The 19,167-nt window shown below is 42.2% G+C and overlaps 1 protein-coding gene across 4 annotated transcripts in view; it reads right to left on the bottom strand.

The window, feature by feature from the left end:
* Jakmip2 (janus kinase and microtubule interacting protein 2) overlaps positions 1–19,167 on the bottom strand; it is a 61,432-nt gene that overhangs the window by 15,024 nt on the left and 27,241 nt on the right. For all 4 annotated transcript variants that reach the window (XR_015734708.1, XM_087896078.1, XM_087896080.1 and 1 more), the window contains 7 exons: positions 16,975–17,073; positions 15,998–16,096; positions 15,158–15,211; positions 14,308–14,373; positions 10,965–11,033; positions 8,504–8,581; positions 6,248–6,451 (listed from right to left, as the gene is read on the bottom strand). Coding sequence is in view for 3 of the 4 variants with exons in the window: in XM_087896078.1 (XP_087752204.1) it covers positions 6,248–6,451; positions 8,504–8,581; positions 10,965–11,033; positions 14,308–14,373; positions 15,158–15,211; positions 15,998–16,096; positions 16,975–17,073 (669 nt within the window). In the remaining variant the exon portion in view is untranslated. The remainder of the gene's footprint in view (positions 1–6,247; positions 6,452–8,503; positions 8,582–10,964; positions 11,034–14,307; positions 14,374–15,157; positions 15,212–15,997; positions 16,097–16,974; positions 17,074–19,167) is intronic.

Below are 19,167 nucleotides of genomic sequence, written 5' to 3'. Positions count from 1 at the left end.
TGCTTTATAACTGTCTCAGGATGAGCAACTTTCCTCACTCCTGATTCTTCCATGATGAACTGCCCAGATGTAAGGAGCCAGATGGGATCATGGACAGGGACTTCTGGGCGCATGAGCACAGATGAACCGTACCTTTGATTTAAATGGCTTTTGAGAATTTTGTGACCATAACAGTGTACTAACAACCCACCCCTTTCTTACCCTTTGCAGAGGCCTAGCTTAGGTGAGGGGTGTGTCTTCCGCCACACTGCTGCTAGACTTGGCCAGATTACTTTTGCTCTGGGGAATGTGAGCTTATAGGAAGTGTGGGAATGTAACATCCTTGTCAGAGAGCCATATGTCCCAGAACTAGTGAGCATGAAGGGGATGCTTTTGTCAGCCCTTTGGGTTGATATTCTGGTTGCTTATTTGTACAGTAAAAATTGCTGGAACCAACTGTGCAATAGCAGAAAGCCGTTGGCCTTTCTTGTCTCCCTGCTTCAGCCCTGTTTGGGGACGGAATTTCCTCACAAACATGATTGGCCAATCTCAAATGTCAGTGAGAATATGCCTTAATACAACTTCTCAGAAGTAAGCTGATAAGCCGGGGATGAAGCAATTGTAACAAAACAGCATAGCAGTCAGGAATGCAGAAAAGCCTATGTAACCACAACCCACACAGGGAGACCACCCAGACTGGATAATGGCATTACACAGATAACTGTTTGGGAGCAAAAGGAGTCTTCACAATTTTTTCTTGACAATCTAAAGGCTTCTGGTACCCGTGTGCGTTATGATGCATAGCAAGCTTGCTATTTAATGGTCACTGTTTGTATGAGCTAAAACAGTGAACTGGCCCTTCAGCTGGAAGCCTACTAGGGTGATATATGGAGGTTTTTATAATGTAATATGAGGAGAAAAAAATGGAAGCTAAAAGAAAACATATTTCAACATGGAAATCAAGTCTTCTCTCTAAAAAGTGTCAACCACAGGTAATTTTCACCCTCTCCTGGAGGATGGCATTTGGCAATGTCTGATAATTTTTCAAGTTCATTGGTATGCTTATTTTATAACGCATAATTATTTCATGTTTTAGTATAGTAGCAAACGTGCATACCTATCACTAGTGTGTAATTGTGTAAATATTTCTTCCTGTCACAACTGCATTGTAAGATATGTAACAGCTCTTCTGACTTAGTCCCAGCAGAAGCCACTGGGACATATCCCACAGTGCAGGAGACATCCTCCCACCCCAAGGAATTCAGCTTGATCTAGATGATCTGTCTTGTTACTGCCAAGAGGGACAAACCCTGCTGTCAGAGAAAGGAGGTGAGGCTTGTGCTCTAGTTCTCATCATATCTTGGCATGCTGACGAATGATGGAGATGCAGGTGAGCCTGGAATACGGCAGCACTGACATATATGTATGTGTGATGTGTGCTGGCATGTAATTCAGTGGTACAGCATATACTCTAAGGCTACACAACTGAACAATAAATGCACCAGGCATTTCTCTCTTTATGCATGCAATTCCTTGGCCTGGGTCTGCACACCGATATAAATACTGATTAATATTGATTCTGAAAACCATACATCCATGAGAGTGCTGAAGTGCTTATTCAGTCTTCAGCTCTGTGTTTGCTGACCGTTTCCTGTCTATGACTGTACCACGTGTACTGAGGAATACAGCTAAGGCATCAACCAAGTTCTGGTCCCGAAGAGCTACAATGTTCTTTGACAAGATGGGATGTAAAGCGGAGAGTAACAGAATTAAGAAACAAATGTGCGGGGGCTGGAGAGATGGCTCAGAGGTTAAGGATGCTGACTGTTCTTCCAGAGGTTCTGAGTTCAATTCCCAGCAACCACATGGTGGCTCACAACCATCTACAAAGAGATCTGGTGCCCTCTTCTGACATGCAGTCATACATGGAGGCAGCACACTGTATTGTGTACATAATAAATAAAATCTTTAAAAAAAAAGAAACAAATGTGCAAAAGGGTGAAGATGTAAAACACTGTCACCCATCTCCAATTCCTGGGGCTGTGTTAGTCTGTAGACAGACCGTTCCACACTGTAGATGAATCCACTATTCTTCATTACATTTTGTAAGCTTGTTTTTTTTTCTTCCCAAGCCATTTGTCATCCAAACAAGAGGAAACATTGTGAGACCCCAAAACATATTTTCATATCCTCCTTCCCCCACCCCACTATCAGGTACATGAACTCACATTTATTTTTTAATTGGGGCTGGTGACACAGCTTATTATTAGTTCTTCCTGTCTCTTATTTGGTCCATGCTAATCATGTCAAAATCTGTCTTTCCCGTATCAACAAAATATAGCTAACGTGAACTTGAAATATAAACTACTCAGGATGGGGTGTGGCATAGCACCTGCCTAGCATGCATAAGACCTCCAGTACTATTCTTAGCTTCATAAGGTTGGAGAGATGACAGCAATCCTGTGTCTAAGAGGTGGAGAAAGGAAAGGTTAGCTGAGTATAAAACTAAGACCTGGACTCTTGCAAGGTTCCACACTGATCTTTACCCTTTGTGGTCTCCAGCTTCACCTCTTAGCCCAACTCTGTACACATCAGGCATGCCAACTTCTTCTGTAGCTCTCGAATGCACACCAGGGCTTAGTACTTGCTCCTTTTCTGAGATGGTATGGGATTCCCCTCTGTATGCTGTGAATGTTTTATTACTTTTGGTTAATAAAGAAGCTGTTTCTGGAGCTGGCGAGATGGCTCAGTGGTTAAGAGCACTGACTGCTCCTCCAGAGGACCTGGGTTCAATTCCCAGCACCCACATGGCAGCTCACAGCTGTCTGTAACTCCAGTTCAAGAGAATCTGACATCATTATACCAATGTGCATGAAATAAAGTTAAAGTTTTTTTTTTTAAGAAGCTGTTTCAGCCTATGGCAGGACAGAATAATAAAGAAGATGCTTCAGCCTATGGCAGGGCAGAACAAAACCAGGTGGGAAATCTGAACAGAGATATATAGAAAGAGTAGGCAGAGTCAAGGAGACACCATGTACCTGCCAAAGGAGACAGATGCTTGAACCTTATCGGTAGGCCACAGCCTCATGGTAATACATAGATTAAAAGAAATTGGTTAATTTAAGATGTAAGAGTTACTTAATAAGAAGCCTGAGCTTCTTATTAAGGTCAAGCAGTGTTGTATTTAATATAGTTTCTGTGTGATTATTTGGGTCTGGGAAGCCAGAAACGAAAGTGCAATCACCGTCTACACTGGGACCTTTGAGTGACGAGTTCCTGGGTTCCCTGGTTTTCATGGATCTTCAGAAATGTCTTCTGACTACCTGGCCTAACATGCTTAATCCTTTCTGACTCACATGCACATCCATAGACACTGTTGAAGTTTATTCCCAGCACTTAGTGGTTTCCTTAGGGATGGTTCATGCATGGTTCATTTGTGCTGTGACTTTGTCCTTTCTCATCTGTATGGCAGATCCAATGTCTTCAGTAACTGCCATAATCACAGCATCTGGTGCACACCTGGCCCTTAGTACATGACTCTTACTGATTACAAAGCAAGGTTTTAAATGTATTGGTTTAAGAACGTTTTGTTCACTTTGTTCATCCAGAAGAGGATTCTGGAAGTGGTAGACCTTTAGTAGGGACAGGAAAAAAATGAGAATATTTGAATGCCATTTTTGGTGGAAAATTAGTCAAATAAAAGCTCAGGAATAAGAAACCAAGGACAAGTGACACCAGGCTTTGCACTGGAAAGAACTCCTGTGTCTCAAGTCACATCTTAAGGGAGAGATGACCAGCTAATGAAGGACCTCAGGAGATCTACACAGGACTTAAGCCACTTCAAAAGGGAAATTACAGATGCCCTTGGGCAAAAAATTACCATAAGGAAAGGTGAAAAAAAAAAAACAGGGCTTACTTACCAAATGGAAGGGAGGAAAGTAGGAAGTTCCTACAGTGATTTCCATGGCCCCTGGGGGCCCATGAGCCTTTGTTAATGCCATTTATCAAAATTCACCAGAATTATTTTCTTTATGCTAACAAGCTCTGTCTTCAAATATTCAGGAGGCCAGTGTCCACAGTGAGTGCTCTAGATATCCAGGACATTGAATCTCCTACTAGGAGATACACTGAAAGGCCTGAACACATGTGTAGATGACAGAGTCAGGTTAGTACCGGGGCACCTGGAAGCCACTCTAATCATGAAAGATCCTGCCAATGCCTGTAAAGGGTGAACAAATAGACCAAGGATACCCATGTCCATGTCCGTTGGATGTGGTGCTACCTAAGTTCCCTGAGGTAGAGGACAGGGAAGGCATAGGCGTTGCAGCCTGAGTGACTGTTGATAAGGCCATTCTGTTGACCCAGAAGATGGGGAGGAGAGATGGAATAAGGACAAAAATGCATATTGTTTTCACTTGGGGACATCTAAGCACAAATGGCTAGCGATGGCCTCTAGAATTTACACATTATAATTACATCACAGTGTCTTTGATACATCCTGGCCAGTGCCTTCTGGAATAATTCTGCTATTAAGCTACTGATTAAAACGGGAGAGGAGAGTAAGAAGTAATTAGAAAAGGTGCATTTAATGTGAACATTTGTTAGAGAGGGGGAAATGTCAGGGAACTCTCTCAACTCAGTCTAATTCACATAAAAAGTGGAATTCTTTCAAGAAAGATATTTTAGTTTACAGATTAAAGAGATACTCAAACTGGTACGCCAGGATTTTATAATAAGCAAATTTAGACAACTATTAGTCCATGCTAAAACAAACACATGTACTTACAAGACAAAGCTCTCAATATGCTAAGCCTGATTAAACACTTTTGCAACATAAAGAATATGAGAAGAAGATCCCTTTATCCCCTAGTAGAAGTGAGACACAAAGAGACAAACAAAAAATTCCCATAAAATAATCTATTGCCAAAAGCTTTGGAAACTTTCCACTGGTCAAACCTTTGTAACCCTGAAGGCTTTCTATAAAAAAATATAGGTGCTTGTCATCTTTGGGACAAATGACTTGAGCGTTCTGCTGTGTGGGGAACACAGAGCCCCTGGTTCTATCCACACTGTCAGGCTTCCGTGCTTGGCTCTTAGTGGGATCATAAAATAACCACAATTCCGTTTCGACTCCTTAGCTTCAACACATTCTCTGTACCTCCTATGTCTTCCATCAGATTGCCACAGCTGAGGACCAGAGTACTACAACCTGGCACAATGAATTCTGAAATTCTTGTGGGTTTTTTCTCTGAACAGGACTCTCTCTGCTGGTGCCTATTGGTCAAGTCACAACACAAATGAAGAATCCCAAAGATTTTTGGTTGAAAGTTGGTAACGGGTGCCTACTTCTTGGCTTGCCAGTCTAGATGGAGCATATAAGTCACAAAGGCCATAAGCAGCACATGGCAGCAGTGTGCAATGGTTAGCACCTAGGTCTCGGGGGCTGGCGTACCTGGTCTGTGATTTTGTTCTGCTACCTTCTGTCTTGAATGAATCATTTGAATAATTCTGTTCTCAAACTGGGATAATGCAAACACGTACCTCTTAGCACTTTTGTGAAGATGAGCAGAAATGATACAGGTAAAACCTGTACTTTCTTCACAATGTATTTTTATGTATAGGGCGATTTGCCTGCATGTATATCTATTTAGCATTTGCATACCTGATGTCTGAGGATGTCAGAGGGGGCATCAGAGACGTTAGAGTAGTTTCAGACAGGTATGAGCCATCGTGTGAGTGCTAGAAATTAAATCTTTGTCCTTTGGGAAAACAGTCAGTGCTTTTAACCACTGAGCCTCTCTCTGGTGACAAAGACAACCTTCGGATCCTGACTGAACAAATGCCAGGCTGCACAGAGCAGCCTCCAGGCTTCGTTACTTTTGCTGCTTGTTCTGAGAATGAAGAGGCAGACTCTACTCTTCACTCTTTCCAGATATTTGCCTCAGGCTCAGTTACTGACAGGAACAAGTACTGAAGAGCCACTACCCTGTTTCCTCACACAGGTGAGCAATCAGGCTCCGACAGATTAGGAGACCCGTGACAAAGTCATTCTAAAAACTGATAGCCACACGCAGCCCCTCTGAAATGTCATTTTCCTCAAGACCAAGTTTTATTAGCAACCTGTCCCCCTGTATTGAGTGATAGCGGGAATGAGTCACTCATTTTGCTTGCCGACAATCTGAAACTGTCCCGCTCTGACATCGAGGGCTTGTTCCTAAGTCCCATGTGCTCAGGATTGACCGACAGAGGTTCGGGGCTTGATCCTCACCTGGTGTGCTTGCTGTAAGAGCTCCATCCTCTCCTGGAGGATCTGACAGTCGTACTCCCTGCTCTTCCTCAGCATCTGCCGCCGTAACTTTTCAACAGCCGTCCGCAGCTCCTCCTGCTGCTTGTCACTTAACAGTTCACCGAACTTGATCACAGTCTCTTGCTGCAGAGCATTGTACAAGGTAGCCTCTAGCTCCTGGATTCTCTGGCAAATAGAATCAGAGAAGTCTGACTTTGGGACTGAGCATTTGGGTGTGATGCAGGGAGAGTGTGCGTGGATGGGTGAGACAGGAACATGGTATCTCAGACTCAGAGCATTTTAAAGCTTCTGAGTGTCTCCTGCCTGGCTTCCTTCTGGACATCCCCTTTATGAGATGCCGCAAATGTCACCCACACAGTGCACAGGCTGCTCTGTAAGTAAGTTCATTTTCTTTCTTGTAATCCTGTTTGTTTAGATCCTTGTTTTTAGGAGTCCCTCTGTAATAATGATTGCACCTCCACATCTTCTTCCCTGTTTCAGTGTAGCTGGGAATGGGCTTAGTCCCCTTCCTGCTTGACAAACCCTGAAGCTTGTTGGAATCCTATGCCACAGTGGCTGTGGTGTCAAGATTAAGTATAAGGAGGAAACAAATACTTGAAATTGGAGAGATGTTTCAAACACAAAACATCATCTCTTAGTCACATGACAGGTCTCTGTACTTGAAGATGTCTTTTGATCTTTTAAGCTCTTTCCTTGAAAAAATGAAAAATATGATTCAAAACTGGCCTAGAATCTTGGAGTTTTCCTGGTGTGTATGTACAAATGTGTGTGTAGGTACACATGCACATGGATTCACACTCATGTGTGTGTGTTTGTGTGTGTAGGTCAGAGGTTGGGATTAGTACCTTCAACAACTTTCACCATAGGTATCGACATGGGGATCTCTCAGTGACCCTGCAGCTCACTAATTAATCTTGCTTTGGCTTCCCTAGCAGTGAAACTGTAGCATGCATAATTGTGCCTGGTTTTTACAACAGAGCTGGGATCAGATCTTCATACTTGGGTGACAAGCAGTTGACCACTGATCCATTTTCCCAGCACATGGTCACATGGTCGGTCCCTTTCTTTTTGATAAAACGAGGTTTATAGCTGCGCAAATGTCTTTCTCAGTTCCATATATATATATATATATTATCTTTGTGCCTGTGTGTGCTACCTATGTCAAATACAGTTGCCCAAGTCTTATTTACCCATAATTCTGATAGAAGTGAGTTTTCAAGTCCTGACAGGGGATGATTTTCTACTACTGCTCCTGGACCAAGCATATTTCATCTTTTGAAATTTAAATATGGCGTTCTGAATGAAGTCTCAACAGCTTATCTCAGGAGCCTAGCTTGATTTGTTTTCTCAAGGCAGGAGAGACAAGGGAAAAACAATGTGTGTGGGGGGGGGGAGAAATAGCTGTTTTATTTTCTAATGAGTGCCCATTCTCATTCTCTTGCTTTCCCATTCAATGATATCAGGGTCTCTTACTCATTTGGGAGAGGGTGGACTAAATCGTCTTCCATACAAACAGGGACTCAGAGTTATAGTCTTTCCCCCAGAAGGATAAGAACATTATAAAAACCTTTACTAGTAAGTTTTAAAATGTTCTATGTGTTTGTCTTCTGGTTCATTACTAAGAACCAATGAGGGTGGGACATAAGGAGAGAAGACTAGCTGGGGTCCAATGTCAGACACTTTGCAGTATGCATTTTGTAGAAGGAAAGGAATCTGTTGTGAGCCTCTATAAGTACAACCATCTATGGGGAGAAAAAGGCAAGGTCCACTCACCACCATTCTATAAACCTTGTTTTTCTTCATATGTAAGTTAGGAATAACAGCATTACCCATGATTTGTATGCTCATTTTAAAAATAAATGAATTAAAATATGCATAACATACATGAAATCCATTATTATTCTGTACATTCGAATGCTAAATGATGATACTTGATTCAGTAAAATCCCCTTGGATCTACACTAGAATTCAGTATGTCTTTCATCTAAAGATTACAGTATACATTTGTTTTAAGAATGAATTAGAATTATGTGTAAAATATAAGGATATTATAGTTGCTGCAAACTTAGGGTTTCTTTTCCAAAATTGAAGCAGCCATTAATAACTGCATGCATGCTGTGTGTACCCAACTACGTGAAATGATGGATTAGATAGGCCATCTTAGGTCTGTTGTATAGAGTGATGGGCAAGCAGAGCGTGGCCACTTATGGTACCTACCATATATGCCTGGTCAAGAGCTTGTTTTCTGTAGTCTAGTTCTTCCTCCAGGTAGCCTTTTATTTTGCAAAACTGTTCCTATTAAAAAAAGGATCACATTGACAAATTAAGAGAGCATGCTCGGCTAATTAGAAAGTGATACATGAAAGCAACACAGATGAATGTTTTCTCTAGCGCCCAAGACAAATCGCTAGTATTCGGAGAACTGTAGTTCTCATCTAAGAAATTAGTTTTGCTTTCACAGCCTTACACAGAGGTTGTGAAAATCAATAACAAGAAGCAGAAAGGGCATAATAAGGAACCACATGAGAGGCTCCTAAAGACTTAGAGTGGGTAATTAATGATAGTTGTTGACATGGTTGTTAATAAGTCTATCTGCGTAGTACACTTGGCTTTCTGTTTCTTGCAGTTTTATACCTAGAGAGACTGGTATTTGGGGGATGAAAGTATTTGAAAGAAACATCTGTTGACAGTGGCATTTGATTTGATCATCCCTTCGAAACATGGAGAATAAGTATTTATAAAGCAGTTACATTATAAATGGAAATAATCCGTAATCACAATCTAGGAATGATTTAAGGTTCATAGGTTATATGCAAAGCTATGGCATTTTATAGAAAGAACTTGGGCATCTGTGGACTTTGGTCTTTCCAGAGGGTCCTAGAACCAGTTCCCTGAGGACACAGAGGAGAGTTGTGTATTGTTACAGTATGTTTTTCTAAGAATGTCATGAAATTTAATGCAGGGATGTTATAGAATAAAGAAACTTAACTTATTCAAATCAATAAACACAAAGATGAAGGACATTTTAAAGAGCTAGGGCGATTCCACAACACTGCCCTTGATGAGTACTTATTGGCACCTGTTGAAAAGCCTGTGTGAGCTGAGAGACATAAATCTGAAGTTTCTTCACACATCCTCAGTTCGTGTCCATCTCTCACTGTATGACCATCTTGCTATTATTAGTTAAAGCTTTGTTTTGGGATACAAGTCAATAACTTCTGTGGGTGTTTAAGTGAAGAGAGAAGAACTCTTCCAGCTAATTGGAGGCTGAAATCCCAGCTGTGCTCAGTTCTGAGCGCGTGCAGCAATGCTGCGTGGGGTTCCCTGACCATGGCTGGGTCCAGTGCCCAAAGTACCCTGTAAAGGCTGACTGCTGCATTAGTAGCTGAGTACTGAAGGGGCTTCCGATGGTCACTTTGATCACAAACAGTTCTTATGTGCTTTCACTATAGATCTTAATTCCTTGGTAAAATAGGAACTATGTACAAGACATTATGATCTTCAAAACTGTTAAGTTCTCTAAAATACATTATTGTTATCATAGAAGTTCATGACTTGATAGGTACCAACTACCTTTGTTTTAACAACGATCTTTTAAAAGGCATCTTGTTATAAGATTAAAGATAATGCTGCAAGTTAACAACCTATTAATTCCTACATTTGAAGTTATGCTATTTTAAATTGTGTTAAAATGCACATGAAATAAAATTAACACTTTAATCACTAGAGAGCATATTTGTGTACTTTATGTATATGGGTGTATGGAATATACACCCATGCTGTTATGAAATCAATGTCCATAACTTTTTAATTTTGCAAAAGAGAAACTATGCCCCTTTAACAATCCTGTTTCTTTGTTCCTCTCAACCCCTGCCAACCATACTGTGCCTTCCTTTTGTGTGAATTTTATGAGCTAGTTGCTCATGTACATGGAATGATAGTGTTTGTCGTTTTGTGATAGTTGGTTTCATGCCTGTTCATCCACGTTGTACCCTTCACTAGACACTATGGATGCTTGTTTGCTTAGACTAAACTCACACATATGCATGCCATACTTTGTTCAACCATCTAATCATCAATAGATATTTTGGATACATTCACCTTTTAGCAACTGTGATTAACATTACTATGAGAGTAGGTGTACAGTGACCTGCCACATCCTAATTTCCATTCTTTTTGGTATTGCTGGGTCATGTGATAATTCTGTTGAACTTTTAAAGCAATCCCCATGCTATTTTTATATTTGTATTATTTTATACCTCGGTAGTATCCTGGATTCTAACTTCTATACTTCTTTGTCAACAATTGTCACTGTCTATGTTTTTCTGACAGTAGCTATCCTAATGGGTGTGAAACAGCTTGTGGATTCTTAAAACCAGACAAACTCATCAAGCCTGTACTTTTTTACTTGTTAATTACTCAAAGCAAAAAAAATATTATTCAGCCTGAGAGAAAATACCTAATTTAATGTCTTTTAATATTAGTTTTATAAATGTTGCCAATATACGGCCTGCTTTGGGGGAGAGAACTTGAAGTTATCAGCTGTTTCTGAGACATATGCCCCAAGTCTGGACACAGATCATTAGGGCAGTTCCAAACTTCCACTCGTACCAGATACAAATGGCAGTAGGGATGTTCCTTTTTCGTTATGGTATAAAGTTTTCCTCTTTATACTTACCATGTCACTTTCCAATTCCATCATCTTCTGGTGCAGCGCAGCCTCTGCTCCTTCAATCTGCTGTATCCACTAAAGGGTTAAGAAGACAGAAACATTGGGCGTGAATGCTGCACATGGCATGAATTCTGTGGGTCGTTCCCTGGCGTGCCTGGGTTTTCAGCTGATGTCTCTGGATGTTGGTTGAAACCTCATGCAGAGACTTAATGTTACCATCTCCCACACATCATTCATTCAACAAATATCCTCTGATGTCTACTACGTGTCAGCTACTAAGGAAGGCTCGGTGGTGACTAAGAATAGCAAAGGTTTTACACCCATGGGAGGATTTCTTGGAAACTGAAGTCTAAAGGAAGAGTGAGGGAATTGAATTTCAAGGAAGACCATGCCCCATAGCTCAAGGTTATGAGTAAAAGTAACAACGGAATATATGAAAATTAATCCTATAATGTGGTTCTCCTAGAATGAGATTTAACTGAAGACATTTTTAAAAGCACACAAAGAGAACTTATTTCTTGATACTCAGAATGCACCATTTTGACATGGGTATTAATAACCCCTACTGTCTTTGGGTCCAATATATGAGCATAGTGCATATATGGCTTAATGGAACCAATTATCCGAATGGATGTCCATCAGGGTGGATGCCGGCTTAGACCAGATGGAGGGGATTGGGCATAGCTGTGCGAGTGCTGGGGGAGCCCCCTTGCCTCCTGTTCAGCTTTAGCTTTTCTTTGTTATGTGGCTTTGAAAGGTAGCCTGATGTCCCTGGAATCACAAATTTGTATATGTCAAGTGGTATAAATAACAGTGAAAAATTTTTCAAAAATTTATGTGAGGTGACAGTCACTGAAGTGTCCCACTGTGAGGTTTTGTTTCTCTTCAGTGCAGACATATGGCACATCTAACAATTCTACATTCTAGAGCCTTTGGAGAGAGAGCATGACCAGCACCCCTCCTCCACCTCAGCTCCCGAGACCACACTATGGTGGCAGAGCTGTGAATCTCTCACATCTCACCCATATATACAGCAACTTCCTCAAGAACATTTCAGTCAACAGCTATGGCTTCGTACACATCATTATTTTTGCTACCACTTCTTTTTGCCCCCTTTTCATTGAGAAACAGATTCTGTTTCCAATTGTGTGTTTTCAGGTACTGCAAACCTCAACTCTTCCGCTGTGAGCTTCAGCCCTTGTGTATGGGCTCCTGATCCTATCTGTGTGGCTAAGGCCAGTTGCCACTTGCAGAAGGAAAGTGGGGCAGCTGTAAACTAAATGGGAGAAACAATCATGATATCTACAGTGTGTGATGAAGTGCTGAGCCCACTATGCTTCCTCACTTAAAGCCATTCCAGTTCTCTTTTTATATGAAGACATACAGGAGTTTTCTGTTGGAATTTTGTCTAGGTATACACTTGGGCTAAAGATCATGCTCCCAATTAGCAACTGTTGTCTAGATTCATAGTCTTATGATCAAAGGGGGACAATTAGAACAACCTGGGGATAGAACCAAAGCAGAGTCCTTAATGGAGGAGATGGCTCTAAACTGATTTGCAAAGGTCTCACCATTGGGAAAAAAACCATCAATTATACATTTCTTAAGCTTCTAGAGCAAGTGTGTGTCTTATTCATCCAGCCCCTGACTTTCTACCACAGTGTTAAGAGCTACTATCTGGCGCTTGCTCAGCTGGACCCTGTCATGCAAGAGACACATGAAGGAAGGTTCGTACTAGAGCACCACAGACCCCATGGCCCAGCTCCTGGCTGCTCTGCACAGCCTGCTCAGGATTCCTCGAGCTACACAAGCATCTGGTGAAAACTGGCAGATATGGACTCTGGGTCCTAATCAACTTAGTCAACCTCTCTCTGTGCAACCTTGGGCAGAGCACCCACCTTCTCTGTACTTCTGATTCTTTGTGAAATCAGTGAAATTGAAAATTGTGATAATGGTACCTAGATCCAGTGGTCAGAAGAAACCAGTTCAAAAGAAGCAGTCCACAAGTGTTCCCTGAGCTTTAACAGACTGCAGCACACTCAGAATGGGACCAGGGACCTAACGAGGCACACAAGCCTAGTTCTTACTGCTTTATCTTCCTAGCCCACGCCTTTCAGAGAATCAGGTTACATTTTCTTTGCAGTTCCAAATCAAGGCAATTTCACACTGCATTAAAGGACTGCCACCCCTCATGTCTTCAACTGCATAAGACTCTCTGATCATTGCCACCGAACAAAACAAATACCTAGAATGGCTGATATGAAGTTTGCGCTGGAAATAGGAAGGAACTTGGAAAATTTTAATTTAATAGGTCAAGCATCAAACGATAAGTGATCAGCAAAATGCTTTTAGTAAGAACACATAAAAATGGTTTGTTTAAACTAATATCAGTAAATGGAGTACACCAATATTTTGTAGTTTTAATTCTCTAACAACTCTTCTTTCTTTCTCTCCCTTTATGTTATCATTTTAAGAATTAAAACATTGCTATTAGACCCGTAGAATTTAATCATTTCAAATTCAAAAGAGCTGATTGTTGCTCAGGGCTTAATACAACTTTTAACATTATGTCTATGCCTGTCAGAAATAAGACAGAGTCTTAATGGATATATACAATAAAACTTTCATACTATTCAAGCATGTGCACACAACTCCCTGTTATATGCAGAATCTCTTTTAATTAAAATCTTTGAGAAAGATTCTTGCTATATAAGCGAGGCGGGCCTTGAACTTGCCTCTCTGTTTTCTCTGTGGTTAAAAGCACGTACTACCACACCTGGCTATGGGTTCACAGACTTGGACACAACCAGGAATCCTGGCTTTGGTTCTCCTCCACCAGCCATGTCATTTACCAGGTTTGGACACACGAGGTCAGCAGTACACCAGTATTGTGCTTTCAGGCTTGGGCTGCAGTCAAGCCACAGAATCTATGGGGAACAATAGGTGCACACACACACGCGCACACACACACACACACACACACACACGCGCGCACACACACACACACACTAAAGGAACAACCTGGAACTAGAGCAACTCTAGTTTCATCAGCTCTCAACAAAACCCTTCTTACTGGCTTCCCAGTTCGCTGGGATTGCTTGAATGATGTAACTGAGAAGGGTTTCCATTTTGATGGTGTATTTTGCAAGTAAATTTAATGTAAAAAAAAAAAATCCCCATCCCACAGTGATCTATACACTTCTGTCTATTCTCACTCTCCTGGGTCAAATCTCATCGATCACATATTCAGTAATGCCGAATCGGGTGCTCAGAGCAGGTGGTTCACTCTCATGCTCCCAGACACCAAGCTTAACCCTGGGTGACTAGAAATGCCAGCTTTGTTCATTACCTTCTCTGCCAGTGACAGCACAGTGCTGGCCTGAATTATGGCCACCTGTTCCTCGTTCCTCAGGTTCTGTAAAAGACCCAAGAAGAACAATAAGGTGAGAATGCTTATGACATTTGCACCATGGAAAACATGTGTGCCCTGAACACGGCGTGTGTGCAAATAGCCTCTGTGTACTCTGGCTGCTAACAATTCCTCACGAAGAGTCCGTGCAAAGTCTCGTGCTTTGTGTGACTCTACGCACACCTCATTACAGTCATGGTAAGGAAGCCGGCATTAAGGAGGAGCCGTCCTCTCAACAGCAGTTCTGACAAGATTTCACTGGTTGTCATTTTCAAAGGGAAAATGGTGCGCCATTTTTCCTTGTATGCTCCTCGATGTACTACACGTGCCAGTCACCTTATGCTGGCACGAGTGGTGCTGCCCCTGAATTAACAGCCCTTGGCCCTGCTCAGAGGGAGCTGCTAAGAAGAAGAAGAAAAAATTATAGCCTCCTGCTTCATTTTATAGGGCTGCCAACAACCCCAGTGTTTAGCCGTCTTTCCGACCGCCTGGCTGATTAATTTTACACTGGCTGCCTGTGAGCAGCAGTCAGAGAGTAATTAGCTGTAATCACTGCAGATGTGGTCTGCATGCCAACCTGAACCCTCGGCCACATCTCCTTTCCACAGTGACCTTCCGGCCATCCCCATGGCTGTTGTGGCATGTGGGATTCTCTGTGAGGAGGGACATACTTAGGGCAGATATGCTGTCTGACTCGCTAGTGGCTTACACTTGGCACAGAGCCAAGTATTTCTTGACTTTGTTCAGGCCAGTCCACACCTCTGTCACATGTAATTGGTGTGTTACTTACCCCATTATCGCCCAGGATGTCAAGTTGCTTTATGAGATCAGGGATGTTGACATCCTGCAAAATCAAGGAGACGTGTTCAAGTCAAGGCACAGATGCAGTAGAGACAATGGTACTGACGCAGGTACACTGGGCAGCTCAGAGCAGAAGCACAAGAAGGGCCATGCAGAAGGTAAAGGGGCCAACCAGACACAGCAGGAGGCACCTCAGGAGAAATGTCTCTCACGAGGCCCTCCAGGCAATCTATTTTGTGGGGAACAGGGCCACGCCATCTCAAGCTTAGCACACATAATGTGTTCCACTAAGTGCTAAAGAAAGAACCACATTTGATCTTGTAGGCATCATGTTAGAAGGCCTAAGCCCCTCCTAAAGAGCTAAGATCCTCCTTCAATTAAATCCATCAAAAGCAGCAAGAACCGGACAATGTCAGAAGTCTCATCTCACTCAAAAATCTCACGACAATGAGTTCCGTAGCACCGGGAAGCTGCAATAAAGAGACTCAGGTGACCTGTTCCATCTGGTTGATTTGAATCGTGTTTCTTGAAGCACATAGTTGATTTATATTTTGCCGAGGTAACTAATACCATTTATTTTACTGCATGTTCTGATCCTACACCATCCATTATGTTACTCTGATCTAAATGCCCCACCTCTGTTCTTGCCATTACCCTTTATGCCTCTGTCAAACATTTCTTTTATGTCCTATTGACTTCCAAGAGATGTGTGACTAGTTTTGCCCTGTACCTAGGGACTGACACACAGAGTGACCGCAAGCAGCCGTTCCTTTCCCAGTTTCCTGTTTTCCTAATGTCTGCACACACAGAAGCCTCAGCATCCGCCTACCTTCACACCTTCTTTCATGCAGTAGATCTGCAGGGCGCTCACGCCGTCTGAGAAAGGGTGAATTTGTAGATTAAATGGAGGGGATCTCCTTTCTCTCTCCTTGAAAAATATAAGAAAAGAAGCGGTAACGGATTAAACACTAAACCAGTCGTCTCTTTATACCGTCTCAGCAGTTTATCAACGTGTCATTTAGCCAAAAAAAGAAAAAAACATTAAACTCAAGATGTACATGCCTAATGGGTGGAAGAGAATTAAGCAGTCAGTCAACTACAAACACGGGAGAAAATTTATAGATGGTGTCATCCATCCTTGAAGATTCTTGTTCAGGGAGATGTGGAAAGCGGAGATGCAATTTCAACACTATGAATATGTATTCCCCTCAGATAGCCTAGGGTGGGCCGGCTCCGAAGGTTTGTGTTGGCAAACGGCCTCTGCACATCTGATCCTCCCCTTCTTTATGGGCGAGATATATAGGCTGCGGGGATGACTCCCTCATCTCCACTGGAGCATACTGACTACTGACTTTACCTCCAGACCTAATCTGAAACAACCTCGAGACAAATATCACTAGCAAAGCAACAAAAAATTCACAGAGGAATCTGCCATCACCCAGAACCTCTGTCAGATTTCGTAGAATACAATCAAAGTGTGGCACGATGTGTTTTATTTAAGAAACAAATCCTCTGAAACCACCACCTCAAGTCTGTCCTGATGAATCAAGGTGTTTCCTAAGTCAGTCACCCAGCTGTTGGAGGAGCACAGTTAACCATCAGAACCCTTCTAAGCTTCCTCAAGATTTATCATTCCCAGTCACATGGCATGGGCAACAGTTCTAAGGTATTTAGCTTCAACTGTCACAACCATAAAGTCCTGAGCTAATTCTGAGGTCTGAATGAAAGTGTGACTCTGAAATGCCTAGTTCAGGCCCGGGCCCTGGCGCGCTCGTGTCATCGTTAGCGGCAGTGTTGTTTCCTTACTTCTAGCTCTAGGTTGCGGAACTCCAGCAGCTCATTCTGGTCTCTGGCGTCCTGTAGTTCCTGCTGGAGCCGGTGGTTCTCTGCTTCCTGTTTCTCTATCTGATAAAGCAAACCCTGGAGTTAGGCGAGGACAGCAAGGAGCACCTTGGCAAAGCAAGTATGGATAACCTTCATGCACTCAGTGAGTGGGATTTGCTCTGGACCGTGACAACCATCCCTAAGGAGATGTGGTTATGGCAGGGTTGGCTTCTCTTGTAACTGTCTTTCAGCTTATTTTGGGAGGCACAGAGACAAATGTCAAGAAGAGTGAGTCTTTCTCTGAGTATGCAGGCTAGGGCTTCTGTAGTCAGTGAATTCGAAACGCTCACATGTCCCCTACGGATCAGGCACAGTGTGCTGGGAACAGATTTAAGGATGTTTATGGGGGCAGTTGACATGCTTATCTCTGAAAATACCAGTTGTCCCAGGGATAATTGGACCACTAATTTACAGCTTATAATTATAGATGTTTATGGCTACAATCTAACCAAGTCATGCTCTTTACCTCTAACAACCTTTCGTATGGTGCCAAGATTTGATATATACTTTTGTAGGAATTCTGAAATACAAACTAATTGCTTTAAACAGCTCATACGCACAAAACTGAGAGTTATAATTGCTGAACAGAGTGATGTGAGACTCCATATATGGAATTCCAACCTTCGAAAACTGCTCAACACTTGATCAATCAGCTTTAAATGTTATCAGTATCATCTCTACACAGGCATATGTGAACATGCAGACACACACACAATCTAGCAGTCCTGATCTATCCTACGAATCCAGGAGTTTTCTTGGTTCTCGCCCACCTGGAAAGTACTCCTCTATCTTTTTACTACAGAAATCATTCACTTCCCTGAACACCAAGCTCTACATTCCATGTGAACCTCTGCTAGTCTAAACACTCAGAAATGGCACCTCTTCCCCCATCATCCTGTGGAGCTGTTTGCTGTTCTTTCTTAGTTGTTACCAATTGCTTGGTTTTCTAAGACAGGGTCTCTCTGTGTGGATCAGGCTGGCTTTAAACTCTCGGTCCCCAGTGACCCTCCTGCTTTAGTGTTTCTATAGGGACTATAGGTACACAGAGCCACACTATTGTCCTTTATGACCTGCTCAAGGGCACCCTGTACAATCTGATGAAGCGTGAGACATAGGGTGAAGTCAGATGCGCACCAATGTGCTTTCCCTTCAGGCAAAGATCACGGCTGAGACCCCTGTGCATTTGAGGGAACCCGATGGTCTTTATGCACTGCCATCTCTGTCACTAACTATGAAGGAATCATTCCACACAGTGGCAGTTTAAAAGCTTAAATGTAGCAACACAAAAACAGGCGCTTTCATTTGAGAGTGGATCTTATTTTCCAAAACATATAATTGAAAATAAAATGTTTAGTGTGTGTGATTTCTTTTGCTCTGTGTGTGTGTGTGTGTGTGTATGTTTCTGATTTTGATATAGAAGACATAACTCAAAAATTTCTTTTTGCCAAAAAAAAAAAACCAAGAGACTAAAGGAAACCAGAAAACACACTGGAATCAATTGCATGATAAAGGACCGTAACAACACGTTGTGGGACATCTCTGAGACTAGTAGGAAAACAGCAGCAGAGCCATGGGGAGGAGCTTTGTGACATATGACATTTTCTGATGTCATCAACAAGGGTTCTGCTTTACCATGCACCCTATCAACCTCTCTGTCTTTCTGTCTGTCTCTCTCTGTGTCTCTGTACCCTCGTCAACTCATGTGTGTGTGTGTGTGTGTGTGTGTGTGTGTGTGTGTGTACGTGCACATATGCACACAAATATGGGTATGAGTAGCACAAGAGGCCAGAAGAGACTGTTGTATTTCTTGGAGTTGGAGTTACAAGCGCTGTGGGTGCCAGAATTGAACTCTGGTCCTCTCGAAGAACAGCAAGTGTTCCTAACTGCTGAGTCAACTCCCCAGCACCTTATCATAGACATCTGTAGTCTAATGAAGTTTCAGACAATTTGTATGAATTGGTTCAGATCGTAAAGGAGATTATCCTTCTTAGAATCTTATCACTGGATCTATGATAGGGTATTGGAGGAGATCACTGGATCTCGTGGCTACTGATAGAATCAGAACAGTTGTTTACCTATTTCAATGTATTGCTAGGAATGACTTTTTCTTGTCTC

This window comes from Myodes glareolus, chromosome 13 (assembly GCF_982192425.1).
Source record: "Myodes glareolus chromosome 13, mMyoGla1.1, whole genome shotgun sequence".
NCBI lineage: Eukaryota > Metazoa > Chordata > Mammalia > Rodentia > Cricetidae > Myodes > Myodes glareolus.
Note: the sequence above shows the minus strand (reverse complement) of the source record. Positions and strands in the feature narration are given on the sequence as shown.